Source organism: Pundamilia nyererei, unplaced genomic scaffold (assembly GCF_000239375.1).
Source record: "Pundamilia nyererei isolate P.nyererei 1_Seehausen unplaced genomic scaffold, PunNye1.0 scaffold00032, whole genome shotgun sequence".
NCBI classification, from domain to species: Eukaryota; Metazoa; Chordata; class Actinopteri; order Cichliformes; family Cichlidae; genus Pundamilia; species Pundamilia nyererei.
The window spans coordinates 3261815-3281733 of NW_005187433.1; the positions used below are offsets into that span (position 1 = coordinate 3261815).

Consider the following 19919-nt stretch of genomic DNA (forward strand, 5'->3'; position numbering starts at 1 on the left):
TGATGTCATTAGACCACACCCCTTCTCATTACAGAGATGCACATCACCTAATATGCTTAATTGGTAGTAGGCTTTCGAGCCTATACAGCTTGGAGTAAAACAACATGCATGAAGAGGATGATGTGGACAAAATACTCATTTGCCTAATAATTCTGCACTCCCTGTAGTTCATCCTTGAATCCTGTTCATGTCTGGGCCCCATGTAAAGAAATCCTCTCCAGCTTTTCGTGGTGATGATGTACTCTGCCATGTTTACAAGAACACAGCAGACACCAGGACAGTGGCCTAGACCAAACTTGAACTAGGAAAACCAGTTAAGTTTAAATGAATGTTTTTGCCAAATCTGAAAAAGTTTCCCTTGAATGCTCCTGAGATAGCGGATTCCTGACTGAGCTCCTTGGCATGGGTGATGAACTTTATTGGACTGGATCAGGCCACGGCGGTCTACAATGCTGAGGCATAAAAAGTGCCATGAAGAAAACAACTGGTGTTTTATCAGTGTTCGAACTGAACTTAAAGGGCATAAAATGTCATCACGCATGCGGAAGCCCTCACACATGTGAAGCAACAGAGTGAGGACAGAAGCGCTGCCGAGGAGGAAATGGGCTCAACCACAACAAGGGAAGTAAAGTCAAAGTGCTAACAAGGTTAATGTACAGACAACTCCTACCGTGTGATATGTATTACAATCAAAACAGTATAAAAAGTTCAAGATACACTGAAGACTAAAATACTGTAGTTCTACATTTTAAGAGATTTGTACCGCATGTTAGATTTAATAACTTTGTATGCTTTTTTTTAGAAACTGAACAATCAAGCAGAACATCCTTGTGTCTTACTTTTTAACTTATTTCTACATGAGGACTAAAAGGAAGAAATTGTACTAGGGATGACTGCAAAGAAGGAGGCCATAATTAAATTCAGTCTGGTAGCAAGTTGTCCTGCCCTAGCCATTTAAATGAATATTAATGATTCTCTAATAAATAATATCCTAGTAACAAACTACTCAACTTATTCAGCTAAATTCAACTGCAATTAACCAACAAAAGAAACAGTCTAAGAGACAGTCAGAAGGTAAAGTACAAGTTTAAGAATTGACAAAGAGGTGGAAATGAAAAATGAAACAAAGACTTTGAAAAATGGGGAAATATAAAAACAGCTCATGGTAAAAAGACTTCATTCAACCGTTCCAGAAGGAAGGGTGCACATAGGGGAAAACAGACACACAGCGAGACAACTTCCTGATCTGAGTTTTCTAGAAAGAGGCGATGACAAAGTGGCCTTACTATCTTAGTTCTGTTTTCACGACTAAAAACTGGCCTAAGCAATCTAATTCTGGTCTTACTTTAAAAGACAGTTTAAGAAAATGTGCATCTAAACCTTGCAGAGCTTGAATGCTCCTTTACGACCTTTACGAGGATTAAACTGGTCAGTTAGCCCTTAGTAACCCAGTGTCTTAGTGATCTGCAACATCTGCCAAACAGCTGAAATTCACACTTTTATTCATGTGTCGTTAACGTTGGGGAGTGTATTTTTTTTTTCTTAGTGACCGATGGCTGCCAGGAGGTCACTCACCAGTCTTGAGGCCTGCATAATTAGGGCCTAGGTTTTATTTTTAAAAAGCTGTTTTTTGTGACAGTTCAAGTAACCATTATCACTAGTCTACCATAATTATGCACAATCATCTGTGAGTAGTTTGGGAATGTAGACATCTTTAATTTAGAGTCAAATAATTTCTTGTCAGAATGGAGTTAAAGTTACTGCATGAAGTTCCCCTCCCTAGGAAATTCTGTTCAAAATGCAGTCTTATTTTTTTTTGTCTGGCAGTTTTTGTGTTGGTGTTTCTTGGGGGGGGGTTTCTTGCATTTACAAAGAATAAATGAAAGATTAAGAAAAAGGTATGGTATTTAATGTCTAAAACAAATGCACTGAAACAACAGTCCAAAAAAGGTTAACAAACCAGATTACGGGCTCACATTGTTCTGGCAGGGCAAAGAGTATTCATCTCAAAGCAGAAGTAATTCCAATTTAGAGCAATTTTAACCAAGAACAAATCATATTCAAAGAGTGCATCAAGTTTGTTTTCCCCAAAAACGCCAACACAGCTAACTTATTCAACTGCCTTAAAACACCCTAGAATCGATAAGAAAAACAAAACAGTGGTTGCTAATACGAATATCCAACATCAACTCAGGTGCTGTACAATGCATCAGCCTATTCATCCTGAAATAATGTAAATAACATCCATTATTCAGGTATAATGAATTCAGTGAAACGATATATTTTGCTATCTTCTGCAAATGTGCTTTAAATAACAGGAATGTTGCACAATGTAAAACTAAAAGCAGTGCCTGCTGATTTAATGCTTCACCAAGTTTAGCTGAACGAAAAGGAGCCTTTTATTTTCATTGAAAGAGTTGTGCATTAGGGGAACTGCTGCAAACCATAAATGTGAAAGCAGTGCTGTTTTTATGGGACATTTCTAAGTGAAATTTGTAATCCAAAAATGTCTTGTTGGTTAAGAGTGGGTCTTTCACTGCCAGAATATGTGGATACAGAAGAACCTTTAGATTTCATTGATATAAACGCTTAATTAAAAAAATCCTTAACTGTACTGTGACCTATTTAGAGTTCAAGTGGCTTCTTACAGAAAGAAATGTGTTATAAAGAAACCAGTCACCTTTTAAGAGGATTCCAGCGTGAATGTATGCATTATTTGTAATGTACAGTTAACAGCTGTTGTTTTCTTTATACAAATTTTTTTTTGTTAAGCTGAGGTTAGAAAATGGCTCAACCAAAAAATGTCAGATGTGTAAATGAAACTATACACTGCATGTGTGGGCAAACACGTGAACTGAAACACAGTTGTGACTCACCACACGCTTTCGCTGCAGAGATGCAGAGTTCCTCTGCTACGTACTCTCCAGGTGGAAACGTGAGGACACTTTCTGAATAACTTGCCCCGCCCTCTCCTCCCTCCTTCTCGCAGTACTGGTAGACGCTCAGACAGGTGGCCTTACTGTCTTGCTTCGGTCCAGTGGCCAAGTCTAGATTTGGCGGGAGGCCGTTCTGATTTTCCGTGGTGGGCGGGTCCATGTTTGTCAGCAGAATACAAGCCATGTGCCGCTTAAAAAAAGACATGCACCTGTCAGGTGAAAAAGAAGAGATAAAATGAGAAAGGAACGACTTAGAGTGAAAGGAGGCACTGCTGCAGAGAAGGATTTTTTTTTTTTGTGTGTGTGTGGGGGGGTATTCAATTGCTAATAAATACTACTTTACAACTGACCATTCAGTACATGTTGCATTGGATAGAAGCTAAGGATTTGAGGGGTTTTTTGGAGGGGGGGGGAGTTCTGCATATTAAAATTGTTTTGTTTTTGCATTTCATCAGTAACAGTTACAAGCAGTGAAAACTAGAACTTTGCAGTGTCATTGTCTGTAATAATATCCTGACCTCTGTTAACTTGACAACACTGAGCACTTCCGGCACCTGTACTGTATATAGATAAGAACTTTAGTTGCAAGTGAGCTTCTGAGTTAGTGGCGACACGGTTGCACAAAGATTTTTAGAGAGGAGAGATGCAAAAATGTGCAATAAAAACACTATATGAATGAAGCGGCTTATGTAATACAACAACCTGAACGATCTTAATAAAAACAAGACTGTCTCACTGTGCTTTATTTGAAAAATATATCCATATACCAGTAATATCTGTAGTCAGCATTGTGTGGTGTAGCTCAGCTAAAACGCCCTTTGCTTGCAGAGTTCTTGATTTAAGAAGAGCTCTTCTTTCTGTGCACAAACTAGAAACCTAGAGTTAAATGTGAATAGAGCTGCACTTTAATTGTTGTGTACTACACTGGTACATGGAAGCCACAGGTATTTGGAATGACTCACTCAGAAGTCTCTGATTTGTGTATATTTGTAATACCAGAACATTAGATAGACTGCAGACCAATTCAGTGCTAGGTAGTTTCAGCTGCTCCCTTATTTCCCAAAGGGCTGGATCGGTATGTTTGGTTTGGGACAGACCTTTAAGCCAGATGCCATTTCCCAAACAGCCCTCCAATTTACTACATCCGGGTTGTACTGAGGATGCAGATATAAGCTTGTGACCCACTGAGCCCGGGCTCAGGGGGGTCACAATAATAAACCATTACGCCATGAAAGCACTCCACTGATGAATTCAGTAGAAAGACTTATTCTTGTTTTATAGCAACATGTGTGTGTCTGTTTAGCATTTTCCTCTGGAGAGCCTTGTTCCTCTGGAACATTAGAATACACATTTAGGACTACTCTGATCAGTTCGCATTTTCAATGTGTGCTGGGGTAAACAGCATCAGATGAAGCTCATAAGTGAAGAATGACCTCTATTGAAGTGCACAGTGGTAAGTGTAGCTTCTTGACTTAAACGTTCAACCTCTCTCCTCGGAAATTACAGTCATCCCAACAAAAGAATAAAAACTCTACGCCCTCAACTTAATGCCAGCAGCAACAAAACAGTGTCAAACAAAGGTGTTATTACTGACTTATAAAAACAAAGAGGAAGTGCAACAATATTAAAACAAACAACACATAAAAAAACTGCACAAGTGCTGCGGAGAGATAACAAAAATGGATTTCATGAAAATTAATTAAATGTCTTTCCCAATGCCGTGGGAAAGACACAGTGATGAGGTGAAACGCCGTCATGTAACTTAAATAAGTCGGTCCTATTAAATCAGCTGAGTCAGTGGTAACTTTTAAATGACTTCTGAAAACATTTTTATAGTTGAGCTTTCCCTTTTGGCAAACCTTATTATCATTTCTTTTAACTTTTTTATCCAAACTATGATCCATTGTTTAGCCGTGTGTTTGAAAAATAGTGCAATACAAATAAAACTATGATAATATTTCTGGACAACCGTCAGTAGGTAGGCATTATTACTGACTGAGATAAGCCTTCCTGTTTCAGATAGGCGCTGACCCCTGTCTGGCCATGGATATCTGCCTGGTTACAGAGGTCTTTAGAGCTGCTTCCAATACAATGAGTACAAGTACTAAGTGCTCATTTGCTACACAAACCTCAGCAGACAAGAGAATTGCGTGTTTTCACAATACTTGAGTAGCCATGCTTTCAAAATGTTTTTGAAATTGTTGTTTAACGTTTAAATCTTTGGTGACCTAAATTCAGTTAATGGGTACTTCCTATTTTGTTACTGGGTCAAAGTATTGTGCCAGCAGGGGTGTAAACGGCTCTGGATTAAACCGATTACTCCAATTAATGATACAGATTCAATTTATCAAACAACTGAACAAGCGTTGTTTACTAGTGGTACTCGTATTCTGGCCACTGCCCTTCAGCACATGCTTCACCATAGCAGGGGCTCGATGTAAGTCTTACTTTAAACGACAGTAATAGCCGGTAATAGTTTAAGCAGAATAAAACAATAATAAAGTCAAGCTAATTAAAACAATGGGAGCTGTAGGTATAAAGTTGATGACAAAAGAGAGACTTGCACATTTTGTTTTTACAGTTCCAGGCAGAGCAGCTCACTAAATGCTGCAGTAATAATATTCTTCCAATTGTTTCAGGTCTCTATTGATGTTATTATAATTGTTCGATAGCTGGGGACTATTCTACATGTTGTACAAGAAGAGAGAGAAAAACAGCCCTGTTTACACACCCAAAACGTTTATCATGCAGCAGACACACACACACAGAGTTTTACCAGTTCCTTGCTGCGTCTTATCAGGGCCTTGGTATAAGTTGAGGTCAGAGCTATCAGCTCTCACACATTTTACTTTTTATGACTTTTTGGTTTCACTTCTGGTTACAACGCCAGCTCTTCACTCAGCCTGGACTGCTGGACTTCATTAACAGTCAGGATTAAAGGTGCTTTTTGTACAATTAAAATAACCATCAGCAGTCGATCTTAAAATAAGCTGAATGTCTGTTGTACATTTCAAGGTTATGGTTCTGAGTTTCAGACTGTTGGCTGCAGTGCCAGCTGACCACAGAAAAAGTTGTGTGTGACTAAAGTCTATCTGGGCTGGAAGCCTGCCAGAGGCTACCATGCAAATTTCCAGTGGACATTCCTATCTGCAGATCCTTCTGTACAGACTGTTGTCCTGTCTGAGCAACTTTTCTGCAAACTAAAATATTCTTTCCACTGTGAACTGTGGATATCCACCCAGTTGCTCTCCAGGGGTGGTCCTCGTGATCTGAGCTGCTCTTTAAGTTTTGCTTTTACTGCAGCCTCCTCTTACGCTGCAATCCTTCTTTCGGTTTCATCTAATTGTAAATGTCTTTAAGTAGTTTATTCTCTTGTCTAAACCACTTATCTCATCCTTCCTTGGTCTTCTAACCTAAAGCTAACCTTTACTGTAACACCTAAGCCTAACCCTTTCTCCATTCTATCATTGTTCTTGTTCTGGCAACTTATTTTATTGAAACTAACTAATGCTTAGACTGTTTGGGATTCTTTTTATTTTTGGTCCCAACTTCTCCAGGTTCACTCAAACACATCTCAGAATAGATTGTTTCATTCTACTGGACAGAGCCAGTAAAATCCAGCTTTAAAATGAATTCCTCCTTTTATTTGTCTGCATTGCTCTTTAACAACTTCAAAACTCTAATTTTTGTGTATTTTCTTTACATAGATGTTACATAGATCTCGACTTAGTAGAAGCTGATAAAAGTTGAAGAATTAGTACTACAGTGGTGGAGGGGGGGTAATCTATACAAGGACTGGCAGAGAAATTACAGAATAAGCATGTGCTGTTTTGGAAGTGGATTAGTAGTTACTGTATAACAGCTATAGCATAAGTAGACTAGATATAATTACACTGCTTTAAATACTATACACAAATTGGAAATAGACTTACAAAAAAGGCGTGCAGGCACAAAATTACTCCACGCAGAATCAACACTATTAAATAACAATCTTAATAAAAATAGTATCAAAACTTACTGACAAAATACTGGAAGCTACAGGAAAACATGTTCTGGCTAAACAGCTGCAGAATGAAATATATTGTAATATTTTTTTAATAAGTGACTACTGACATTATCACAGCAAATACATCAAAGTTACATTTTAAGTGAGAAAGAAAACCCTACAAAACTGAAAAGCAGATTGATGGCTGAAACATTAAGAAAAAGCTGCAATTGTGCCAGTTCACTTGAGGAAAACAACAGCAGGAAAGGATACGACTTCCAGCAGTAACTTAACACAGTTCTGACACCATAAAAGTAATTAGTTATGTGCAGACAGGACCACAGAAGCAGGCTACAGCAATGGAGACCTCAGCTGACCCTGTTAAGTCAACACAACTCAGAATGAGGGGCGGTTTATAGACACAGAGCATAAAACTTTAGTGGTTACCATTCACAGCTTTATAACAGAGTAATTCCCATTCATTAAGAATTTTGACCATGACTTGAATGTACTGAAAGTTAAACTAAACCACTTCCTGCCAAAAAAAAATAAATCACACAAAGGAGGCTCAGCTACACATTAAATTCAGCAAGAAACCACACTATGAGATGGTAGTCTTTGCAGTCTTGGTGAGATTGGAGTAGTGACACTTGAACCTGCACTCCACATTTCAGAGCATCTTCAAAGCACAGCTGCAGGCCAGGACAGTGGAGCTGTTGAACTTTGCCTGACCAATGTATCATTTTCTAACAGAAAGTTCTTGTCTTTGTTCTGTCTACTGTGGCTCAAAATGTTGTCCATCCCTGCTCTAGGTCCTGCCAAGGCTTTCCACAATGGCTTAGAAACGTAATATAGCTTGGATAGGCTCCAGTTTCACTGCAATCCTAAATTGAATAAGCAAAAGAAAACAGATGGATGAGAAAAAGCTGTTAGCTGGATTGGCTTACACTATTGTTTACTGCAACACTTGAGAGACTCCTAGTATTCAGTATAACAACTTCCTTGCTAACTTTATTCATGAGGCTTCACACAGGTCCAAAACATTATCAGCTAGCACCACACCCCAATTCAACTGAAAAACAAAAAAAAAACCCTCATAATAAAATACACAGCAAAAGGATAAAACAGAAGAAAATAAAATCACAGTGGCCAGCTGGATTTCTCTCACTCCTAATCTTTCACTAGTTCTAGAAGAGGTTGTAAAAATGTCAATTTTATTCAGGAGCTTTGCAGACAGATACAAAAAACTGATGACTTTGATGAAAGGAAAACATCTAATGATTTCACAAACACCAACTAACCGGCACAACTATCTAGTTAAGCAAAAGTCCCTACTTACCATTACCGATGCTATCTATAGAAACTAATCTGGCTTCACAATTAGACGGTTGCTTCCTTGCTTGATGCACTGTTGGTGCTGTATGACACTCTGGAATCACTATTGATGTCAAGCTATACAGAGGCTTGTTTGACCTGTGTAACAATCTTGACTATTTGGTCCTAGAGGTGTATTTAATTTTTTATTTCCAAGTCCTCAATCAGCTCTTTACATGTTTACTTATCAAGCTTCTTATCGTATTATAATTAAATTTCTACTCACTGACCCCATCTTTTGTGTTATCTTGACTGTCTGGACTATTTAATTTTGTCATATTATATTTATGTTGCCGAGCTATTCCACTTTATCTAAGGTACTTTTTAATCGGTTGTGTTTAGTGTTTGGGCTCCTGCAGCACAGTGGAGATAAAGAAACTATATCGTTATGTTCTGACAAGTCAACACACGCTGCTCTGTTAAAATAACCTGCGCTGCTGTTATCTCTCAAAAGGTCACATGTAAAAATCCCCCTTTTGTCTTTTGACAAAATATCACAATATTTTAATGATTTTTCCCCCACAGAAGAAAGGAAAACGAATTAAAAGAAAACAACATCAGAATAGAGACCAACAGACTGCAACTGGAAAGGATTGGTTTCACTAGTAACTGAGCAAACAGAGCCATAACAGGGTTGTGGCTAAAGTTCATAAAAACACATTCAACCCATTTACCATATACTGACACAACACTGTGTTTGTTTTAGCATGTTGACACTTCCCCAAAAACATGCACAAAACATAGAAATTGCACATACTCTGTGGAAAGGAAAATATAAGTAAACACTTTTTTTCTACTGAAGTAGAGCAGTCCATGTTTACCTACATTACTTCTGTTGCTATGTATGTAGAAATACTCCAACTCAGTGAAGAGGAGGAATGAAAACCCACACTCAAGGCTGTGCTATATAAAACATTACTGCCCTTTCTTATACAATTAACATCTTAAAAAAAAAACCACTATTCCCATTACATTACGAAGAAAACACCCAGAACACACAACAGCAAAAGCAAACCAAGAGTTTCACAACTCCAACAACTGCAACACCATTTACTTATATGTTTGCAACAGTTTCTGAGTTACACACAAATGGTGATCAAGAGAGCAGACAAGACTGAAACACCTCCCTTGTCGGCTTCTCGTTCTGTTGAAAAGCTAATATTGCGCTTGCAGTAACACAACAAATTGTAAACTCAATTATTATTATTTACCCATCTTTTAGTAAAACTGTGAGAAGCTTCAAAGCTTCAAAAGAGCAAAAAAACCTAGTGTCACCACATATAATAACTGTATGCGGCAAAGACTCTCGCATGGAGCTGAAATTATACTGTCAACATTTCCAGGGTGTATCCTCCATCTTGCCTGATGACAGCGGGAAAGCCTCAAGTCTCAGCCAGATGCCGGACATTTATTAAAGGACTTTCTCTGCACAAAGCATGAACTGTTTTTATTGGAAAATTACAAGACCAAGCAATATGAAAAAAGTGTACTTAAACAGTGTTGGCTGCTGGAATCACATATTCATCATTAGCAGCTGAGTCACTGTAATCAGCACAGCACGATATTTAATAACTTGGGTTATGAAGCTTCAAAAGGGTCCAGAACGTCAAGAGTTATCACCCCACCCCAATTCTCTTCATTATAAGGAGAAAAAAACCCTAAAAAAAACAGCAAATAAGGAAAACAGCAGAAAAAAAAATCAGATTTCAGCAAGAGATTAGTCGACCTGCTGAATAGGAATAGTTGCCACACATACTGGAAGAGTGTTGCTCATGTCCATGATATTTTACCAGCTGCAAATGAGCACTGTGACTCACTGAGTAAAAAAATGCTTCTTTGCTACAGCGGTATGTGCGAAATGCAGCTGCACAGCACCGCAAATATGAAGCCAAAACAAATGACTCTGGTGGGCAAGAGACATCTCACAACTGGTGAAGGTTACGTAAATACTATTACCAGTACTGATGCTGTCTTACAGAATTTAGACATGATCCAATATCATCCAGCTTTTTCCGGTTCCAATACCTTGGCTGTGGTTATCTGCTGATATTCAGTATCAATAGGAGATCGGTGAAATTAGGAATATGTATTCCTCACTCACAGACAAGGAGATGACAGTAAACAGGTGAAGAGAAATAATCGTGCCTGGCATAATAAAGGCTCACCACTAAGAGTTACACAAAAACCCACGTCCTTCCATGTTCTTAAATAAGATTACTGACCAAACATGACGAGGATGAGAAGGGCTCACTTTATCAGGTCACTTTGACCAATGTTAAAAACTTTTGCGAGCATACAAGCAGAAGCGTGAAATACGTCCAAAATACAGTCCCTCAGCTATTCGCTTCTTCTGTGCTATGTTAGCTCTGCTGCTAGCTGTGGCAGGAATGCAGAGAGGTGGACTGAATGGACCAAGGATCTGCTCTTTTTCACCATTAGCTGATCAAATTATTAGCTGGGGACATACCCGAGACGAACTGTTCTGGCATTAAGAGGAGAAGACTGGACTGTATTGTTAGTGCATGATGTGTAATTTGGAATCAGTGCAAACTACACAACAGGGACACCGTCTCTAAACTGTTTAAGGAAAATGCACTTTAAAAACAGAGTCAGTGACTTTAGAGTAGATGATCATACATGTTAGAAGTCTACACTAATGTTATACATTAAAAGGGATTTTCAATCTCACAATAAGGATTCTATATAATTAATTTAACACTGGTGTCAGATCAGTACTCGATATTTCCAGAAAGCCCAAAGTCATGGTATTAATATTAAATAGAAACTGGAAAAAGTCAAGATTGGCATTTCCCTACGTGATTAATATATAACTATATTTTATCAGAAAGTACCAGCTCTTTTACACAAGATTCTTGGATCAAGTAGTAACCACATAAAACAACAACATATAGTGACAATGACCACCTTCAGCACATTCTTTATGATGCTTTAGGTATTGATATACATTATAGGTATAACCATGTATACGTTTAGTTCTTTACACTAGCTATTTCATATGCAAAGTACATAAGTAGCAAAATGCTGTTTACCCCAGATCTGTTGCCAAGTAACATCATAAGCAACAGAAAAATGAAGGCGACACCCATAGTTTCCTATGTTGAAATTAGAGCTGGGCGATATAAGATTTTTTCATATCACGATATGTTTTTTTCATTTCAGGCGATAACGATATCTATCACGATATAAGCCAAATAACTATATTTGTAAGATTTAAATGTGCCGTTGCTCACAAGTAAAATGTGAAATAATCAGCAGCTTGTTTTTATTTAAATATTTATTTCCCATAATAAGTTCAACAGGGTACATGTACTTAAGGAACATGAGACTTTTTCAGATAAATAAAGGCAAATATTGCAAACTACACAAAAGGCAGCCGCTAAAGCGTTTAAGTTTCAAAATAGAACAAACGAAACAGACTAAATTGTCAATTCCACTTAGAAACAAAATATTAATTCTAAAAATAAATCTTAGTTTGTTTTACAGAAGAACAGACAAAACTAACTTTTGTCAATATCAAATAAACGGAGAACTAAAAGGAAATTCTCAATCTCTCCTTGTTGTATAGCTGAGCTTTTCAAACAGTTTTAACAGTTACTTTAGTCTGACAAAAGCCGAATTAGCGCTTCCAGTCAGAGACTGAGGCTACGTCCACACGTACACGGGTATTTTTGAAAACGGAGATTTTCCGTTTTCGTTTTAAAAAATAATCCCGTCCACACATAAAGGGAGAAATGAAGGAAAACGCTGCTATGAACATGCCAAAGCAGCAGGTGGCGCTCGATTCCTAACCGTGCCTAAATGTTGGCCAATCAGAAGTCTAGAAGCCTCGGTGGGAAAAAGTAAACAAAGCTGGGGCATAGAAGCAGAACCGAGTCGTATGTGTGGACAGACAGTAACTGTGTGTATGTGTAAGCATTTAAACACTGCAGAGAATACAATTAACAGTATTATAGAAATTAATTTCACCGAAACAATAACGTGGCGCACAGTGTGACGCATGCACCAGTTTATTGTATTTCCAGACTTGCTTTCAGCACAATTTACAGTGCACGCTACTCTGTTTTTTGTCAGACTTGAAATAGCCGAAATACCTTCACACTACGGAACTTCTATGGCTCTTCCGTTCGACAATCTCTCCGGCATTGGAACCATCATCTGTTTTCTCTTCGGTAACCTTCGGTCACGCTGGGTTGATTTTTCTAGTCGGCACACTCATTTCCTCCATTACCCGGGCGGTACGGTGGCTGGCTGCTTCCCAAACAAATACACATGTGCGGCTTGGCACTTGTGCTGTACGTAACAAGTCACGTGACGTGACGCTGCGGCTGTGATTGGTTCAGCTCTGCGCTACTTAATTTGGATTGGCTGTTCTTTTTTTTCTTTTTTTTAAGAGGACAAGAGCGGCGAGGTCTATCGCGATAGTTTAATTTCTCTATCGAGAAAAAGTTATATCGCGATACATATCGTTATCGTTCTATCGCCCAGCTCTAGTTGAAATGCATACATTTAGAAGATTAAAAAGCATGTTTACAGGCTGGTACAAACTGATTTGAGTTCCCTTCTTTCACAACAACTCAAATGAGGGTAAAGAGGTAGGCTTTAATAACTCATCCACCTTGATGCTGTGGTGTGCCTCACATTTTCTAACTGGAGTTAATGAACTGGACCTCTTCACTGTATCTATGTTACTCTATGCCCTTTGGATCATTTTAATGGATCATTTGACAAATATAAGGGCTCACTGAGTTACGCAGCCAAGCCAATAAGCTTGTGCTGTTTTGTTAGACTGCTATTACTCTGCTACTAAACAGTAATAAGCTGACGTGTACGCCAAATATGACTTCCTACACCAAATGTTAGCATAAAGACTTCAACTCTGAAAGTCGAAAACAAGTGGGTGACATCGCAGTGACTACATCCATCTTTTATAGCATCTATGGTTATCTAATGCAGCAGATACAGAGAAAGAGACAGAGGTAAGCTGGAACTTTACCCAATGTGACTTTTTGGCTAAAAATACACCAGTGCTGTTTCCTGCGAATGGTCAGTGATGGTCAATCAACCAAAATATAAAGAATGCAGTGGTAAGCAAGAGATAAGAGGCAGATAAGAGGTGACGAGCAAATCATCGAGTACATTATTTAAAAACAACAACACACAGCAAGTTGCTAACTGTGAAGCATTCTGGCACAGACTTTCAGTCACAAGTGAAGAAGGCTGTTAAGCTGTCTAAAAATAATAAAGTTCAGGGTCAGAATTAATTGAGCAATTTCACATTTGCATTGCACACTAAACCCTACTTCCTTGGACCTTGCTCTAATCTAGCCACAAGTCTCTCTGTGTTGTGATGGTTCCTAAAAGGGTCATAAAGATTATTTAAAGAAAGTTGTGATATGAAACAACATGAAGCTCTTATCGTGCTGTTCCATTTTAAACCACTCAACTAATTTTTCTCCACTGCAACAGCTGACAGTGCGGTTCTTTGTACATGACCTGGATAAAACTTGCACACACTGATGCAAGAATAATGTACTTTCCCCATAAAATGCCTGTGTCACTGATGTTGTCCTTCCAGTAAATAAAACAGTTTATTTGTCTTTGAAAACTGTGCCAGCTCTGCCTACATACACAACTGAAACATTACCAAGGCTATTAGTGGTTATTTTACAACTAAAATAAGACAGCAGTGGCAAACTGTATATATGTCAGATCTAAACCTAACATACTTATACTACTTCAGTATATCCTTGTTGTGATAAATGTGGACCTTAACCCGTCTTTACTCTATCACCAGCACTTTCCTTCAAATGGTATACAGTCAGAATAAGAATTCTTTTTAGTATTACTGATGACAGATGATTCAAACATTTCAAAAATTATAAAGCTTGAACTGGAAACTGACTGCTCTCAAGAGTACAGGCTTGCAAAATTAATCATCACTACTATAAAGAATCCATTCAAATCAAAAATCTAGCAAGCTTTGTAATGTAAAAGGTTTGTAATAAACCCTACCCCCAAGAAGACTCAAAGTTGGGGTTTTTGTCAAAGGTTCTTGAGAGCGCTGTTGATTAAAGGGATGAGGGAATCCCCTTTTATTACATCTTACCAAAACGGTCTAATACTGTGCAACCGACCTTATCGCTGGAGTTTATTCATACTTGAGCTCATTTTCCAACGACATAAAGAAGATCATTCTCCTGTTCAACTGGTCTGTATCCTTTTCAATTGGAGCAACAAATATTTCCAGTTATTAAAGTATTCCCGTTTACTGATAAAAATCAGAGTAAGCTGTTACAAATGCCTTTTCAGGGAGGACACGAATTTAGATTAAGATAATGGTTGATTAATTTTTTTGTACCTTGCATTTATATGTGTTGAATGCTGCGAGCTCTTGCAAGCATTAAATAAAGCAACCTGTTCTTAGTGGTTTTCATTCAAAGGTTTCCCAGGAGCCTCTCCTTGGTGATCTAAAAGCAGTATATGATTACTGTCTAAAAACCTTCAGCAAATAAAATCTGTTACAATATGGAAGGAGCTGCCAGACATTTTCACTAAAGTACTGATTTAAAAGAGGCAGGGGAGACTTTGGAAGAAGGCAGTAAGCAGCTGGACAAATCCCCATTGTTTGAGTCTTTAGACTAGTTAGACATGCTATTCACACCAATTTAAAGTGAGTTCTGTACTGGGGTGCCAGGAATGTGTCATGCAATACAATTAAGCCGTTTCCAACATGACAATGAGTTCAGTCTACAGGCCTCTATAATAATTAGCCTTATCAAAGACAGTCTGTAATGAAGAACTGTACAACACACTAATGTAAGCCTTAAATCGGTTTAGAGACTGTGTTCCTGTTGTGTAGTTTGCACTCAAGATAGACGTATCTTGAGCTATGTATTTATTTACATAAATAAATACATTTTACAGCTTATGTATTTAAGCTATAACTCCAGTAACAGGGAGGTTAGTGGAGTTAACTAAGAATAAACTAAAATACAAAACTAAATGAGCAAAACTAACAGAAATAAAGACAAGAATTATGAGAAAAATGGGAAGTAACAACATCACAACACACTTGATGAGACATGCATTTGTGTCCTGGTGAGACTTGGGATTACTGTTCTATATGATCATCAATCAAGTGCCATTAAAAATTGCATTATTCTTAAGTTCTAAAATACATGCTCCTAATGAATAGTCTCTATATCCTAATAATGGCAAAAAATAAATAAATAAATAAAACTAAGAAAGAAAGTAATAAAAACGAAACTAAAACTACACGCTTGTAGACCATAAAGACAAAACTGAAATATGCTAAATCCTCATTGGGTGCTAACTGAAAAAAAGCAAATTCCTAAGATAAAGCTCAGAGGTAAGAAGGAAAAACAAGTAAGAGTATAGAAAACTAATAATTCTAGGATGCAGCTCCCCAGTGAATTAGTTCCTGAACACCCAAAGTTTAACAAAATAGAGAAATCATACTATACATGTTTGTATGCTCCCTATCTCCTCCTATACGAGTGAACCAATCTTGATGAGACATTGTGAGTGCCAATGCGTACATGGCATATACAAACATTTTATACAACTCCACAATCGAATATGTTTGTACAGTTCAGTTTAATAGACAATTTGACTGTACACCGAATGGAATGTCATAGCATAGAAAGGCATGACATAGTATAGAAGCAATGTCATACTGAAGGAACGTTATAGTAAGGTGTAGAATGTCGTAGTATAGAATGGAATGTCATAGCAAAGATTGGATTGTCATAATATAGAAAGGAATTTCATAGAATGAAATGTCATATTGAACAGAACATTACAGTAAGGTGTGGAATATCGTGGTATAGAATGGAATGCCAGATTAGAATGCCATGTCCCAGTATATAATGTATTATAGCATCATACTTTAATGATGTACGTAGGTATATAATCTGGTAATAAAGGGTTAAACTAGTTATAAATAAATGTAAACTGTTGACATCGCTGAGTTGACATCGCTTTATTCACGTCAACAAACATGCAAAGCTCTGCAGAGGGGGTCTTCATGAAGGTCAGCTTTTTCCTGAAGGTCTGTAAAAGTGCTGCCTCTTCAGGTTTTCAAAACTCGAATTACTGGTTGATAACGGACTGCTGATGGCAGATGGGCACAGCAGTACATATAGGCTGTAATAAAATCCTGATCCAAATCAATGATCATTAGTCTTTTTCTTTACACGGGCATGTTTGATAAACTGAGAGTGGACTGCAGTGAAAATCTAACTAAATGGATTTTCTTAGTAAGTTTCTTGTGTGCAGCCGTTTCTATATTTACCACGTAAACACAAGTATGGCAGGCACATGCTCAGCAAAAACTTTCTGTAAAAAAGCAAAGTTTAGCAAGTCTGACTGCCACACACCAACTGATGACTAGCTAAGTTACTGCGCTAACCATAAGCACGATTAAATTCATAGCAACAATGACTCCTCTCAGCATCACCCGCACACGCTCGCACTTACTCTCCTTCCTTTAGGTTACGGCTGCTTCAGCTTCCCTTCCGTCCGCTCGGGTCTGCGGGTCGGCGTGTAGTCCAGTCCTGGGTCAACTTCGCGCTACAGCTAAGCTACGACGGCTCCTGAATGTTCACCATAGCTGTCAATAAAAGTACCCGCTGCTTCGTTATTTTCTCCCTCAAACGCCATCCTGTTGGTCTTTACATATTTCCCTGCGACTGCTTCGTTTTACTCTCCACACTAACTACACTGTAGGTCAGCTCTCCGTATTTTCTTTTTTTTAACCCGACATGTTTGCTTTAAGGTCAAATAGAGCACGGACTGAAACCTCCACCGTAGAAACCTCCTGTTATGTGCGGACACACTGATACAGCGACAGATTATGGAGGTTTGAGGGCGGAGCAGAATGCCCCTTTTTTCTGTTTAAGCTCGCTTCTGGCTCTCTGCCCTCGCCCTAGCTCCTTCCGCGTTTGACGTAGTAAAAATAAAAATAAAAACGATGTTGATATATCAGCCATCAGCAACAGCGTTTACTTTTGGCCCCTTTACAGGTCTACTTCGCTTCAGTTCATATGAAAATACTGTGGGCTACTTTTCCTTGAACACATTTTTATAGCTTTGACCTTTTTTAAGGTCATGAGCCTAAAAATCCCTCCCAGCCACGACATTAAAATGTTTTTACTCATTTAAGCATTATAGATCGATGGTGTTCAGTAAAATAAACGGCATTCTCTATGATGAGCGCCACTCTGGTCATGTATGGAGGACCAAAGTGTCAAAATAATAATTTAAAAAAAAAAATCAGAAAATGTATAAATGCCCTTGCTGGATGAGCCTAATATCCAGTTAAATCAAACAACTATAGAAAATATGTATCTGTATATTTTTAATTAATTAAAAATAATTATTTTTTTATTATTTTTTATTTATTTCTTATATTAATGTTATTTATTTTAACTGTCATAAACAGGATGTGACAAGTGATAATAATAACAACTGCTCTGCATTAAAACATTCACCGGTCTTTAATCCGGTCTTTAAATGATGACTTATGAACCCTGCTTCTGAGTCCAAATTACTCTTCGTTTATTAAGGCTGTTGTGTTTTTAACATGTTTTAAAGCTTTGTATCTTCTTCTATTTAATCTGAACAAGCCCCTAAAAACAGTCGGTGATCACTGTCGGTCTCTCTCGGTTTTCATTACCACTGTTTTTTTAAAGCTCAGTTTTTAAAACCTTACGATGTAACTACAGCTCAGCCCATGCAGCAGTATATTAATGACTGTGTTGCCACCACATAGCCCTACAAACGCCACTGCTGTTTAGTTTCCTGTCTTCATTTATGTCGGAAGTGATAGCAGAGCTGTACATTTAAAATTTTCAGAAATCCCTCAAAAAGAACATGGTATATTATTTAATCTTAAAAATTTGGGGGGGAGTCCTCCCACGTACCATTAGAGGGAACCCATGTGGTACACATACCACAGTTTGAGAACCACTGCTTTATTAGATTTATTGGCACTGCAAATTTTGCTAAATTTTATTCAGTATACTGGGGGCAGTGATATAAGAGAGAGACTTCAGCTACAAAAGCTCACATAGTCACATTATTTTTTTAGCTAAATGACACATTGTTTTCTAATCCATGTCTAATTCGCCTTTTTTTTTCCTGTCACTTGTGCTGCTGCAACAAGTTCATTTCCCCAGTGTGAGTTTAAATAAAGTCCATGTCTATGTCTAAATCAACATGGTTACATAAATAAAAGTGCAAGGAAATATTTCTCTACACCACAAAGTTGACTGAAATAACCACGGGATGAGTGGTGACCTAAAAACCACAGGTGACAGGAACTTTGGGAAGATTTGGTCAAACAGAAAGCAATAACCTTGTTGCGTCTCACTTTTTGGCCCATTTGCAACAGGGAAACATATGTATACGTAAAATTCAAATTCGACCTGATTGAACAAAATGTTCTGTGATGAATGGTTGATATTACAAAGACATTCTGTTACCAAAAAAAGAGAGATGTCTCTCCAAGATTCTGTTTTGGATTAAATCCTATCTTTTTCTCATCTCCTTTGGAACACTTTCAAAGTTCCAAAATATTATCCTCTGGCACAAATTGGAGCAGTGTAGCAACCATTCAGATTTATTAGCTCTTTAGACCTGACCCTGCCACTGATGATCCTCACATGCTTTTTCTTTGAGTTAATTCAATAAATACACATTTTGTGTGCAGCCCCAAATCTACGCCTTGAGGTGGTTTGCATAGATCAGCAACTTCAATCTATTTCCATCATATGACCACTGGAATGCAAAACTCTGTCCACACATTATTAAAAAAAGTCAAATGCATTTCACAGCTGACCACACAATTTATCTATATTTTTCGAGATATATAGAGATACATTTTGTGCTAAAATAAACTTGCAAAACAAACAAGACAAACAAGACAATCTTCATATTGGGTCTTCAAGCTTGTGCATTATACAAACAGATGATGATAGAACATGTTTATGTACTATGACTGTAAAAGCTCTTCATTTATATAAGTGGAGTTTTCTGCCTTAAAGGGTTTCTATTGTGCTAATTCTCAAGTTAATCTCTGCTCAAAGTTTATCTTACACTGTTTGAAACAAGGTGTTTTAGCACCTTTTACTTTAAGGCCACCCTCCCTTTAAGACAGATTTTCTTCTAATTGCCTAATCCGGGCAAAAAGAAGGTTTGAATACACACATGTTAATTTTCCATGTAATTTCGTAACATAAGTACAATTTAAAATGTAAAATTTAATGGAATTTGATCGAATGAAATTGATTAAAACTTGATTAGAATGCATTCAGTTTATACCAATCATATTTCTCTTTATGATTGATTATTGAAATACATAAACCCTTGATAGTGTGTATTTCAGTTGCAGTTTACTCTAAATCATTGCTTCATGTTTTTCAAAGGCAAAGAATAGTTCTTTGACGTGCAGAAGGTGGGAGGGTCTTCCGTGCACAAGGCCAGAGCTCTACGTTTGAGGTGACCAAACTGAGAAAATATTACAGAAAATAAAAAAAGCATGATAAGTCTGCTGCACATTACAATTTGAGTCCACCTGTTCA

The 19919-nt window shown here is 37.7% G+C and overlaps 1 protein-coding gene across 1 annotated transcript in view; it reads right to left on the reverse strand.

Annotated features, from left to right (window-relative positions):
- LOC102213074 (tyrosine-protein kinase JAK2-like) overlaps positions 1–17266 on the reverse strand; it is a 38806-nt gene extending 21540 nt beyond the window's left edge. Inside the window, exons 1-2 of the mRNA XM_005729340.1 lie at positions 16816–17266; positions 2877–3145 (exon numbers count right to left, since the gene is read on the reverse strand). Of these exons, the coding sequence (XP_005729397.1) occupies positions 2877–3141 (265 nt within the window). The 5' untranslated portion in view covers positions 3142–3145; positions 16816–17266. The remainder of the gene's footprint in view (positions 1–2876; positions 3146–16815) is intronic.
- Positions 17267–19919: the final 2653 nt, after the last annotated feature.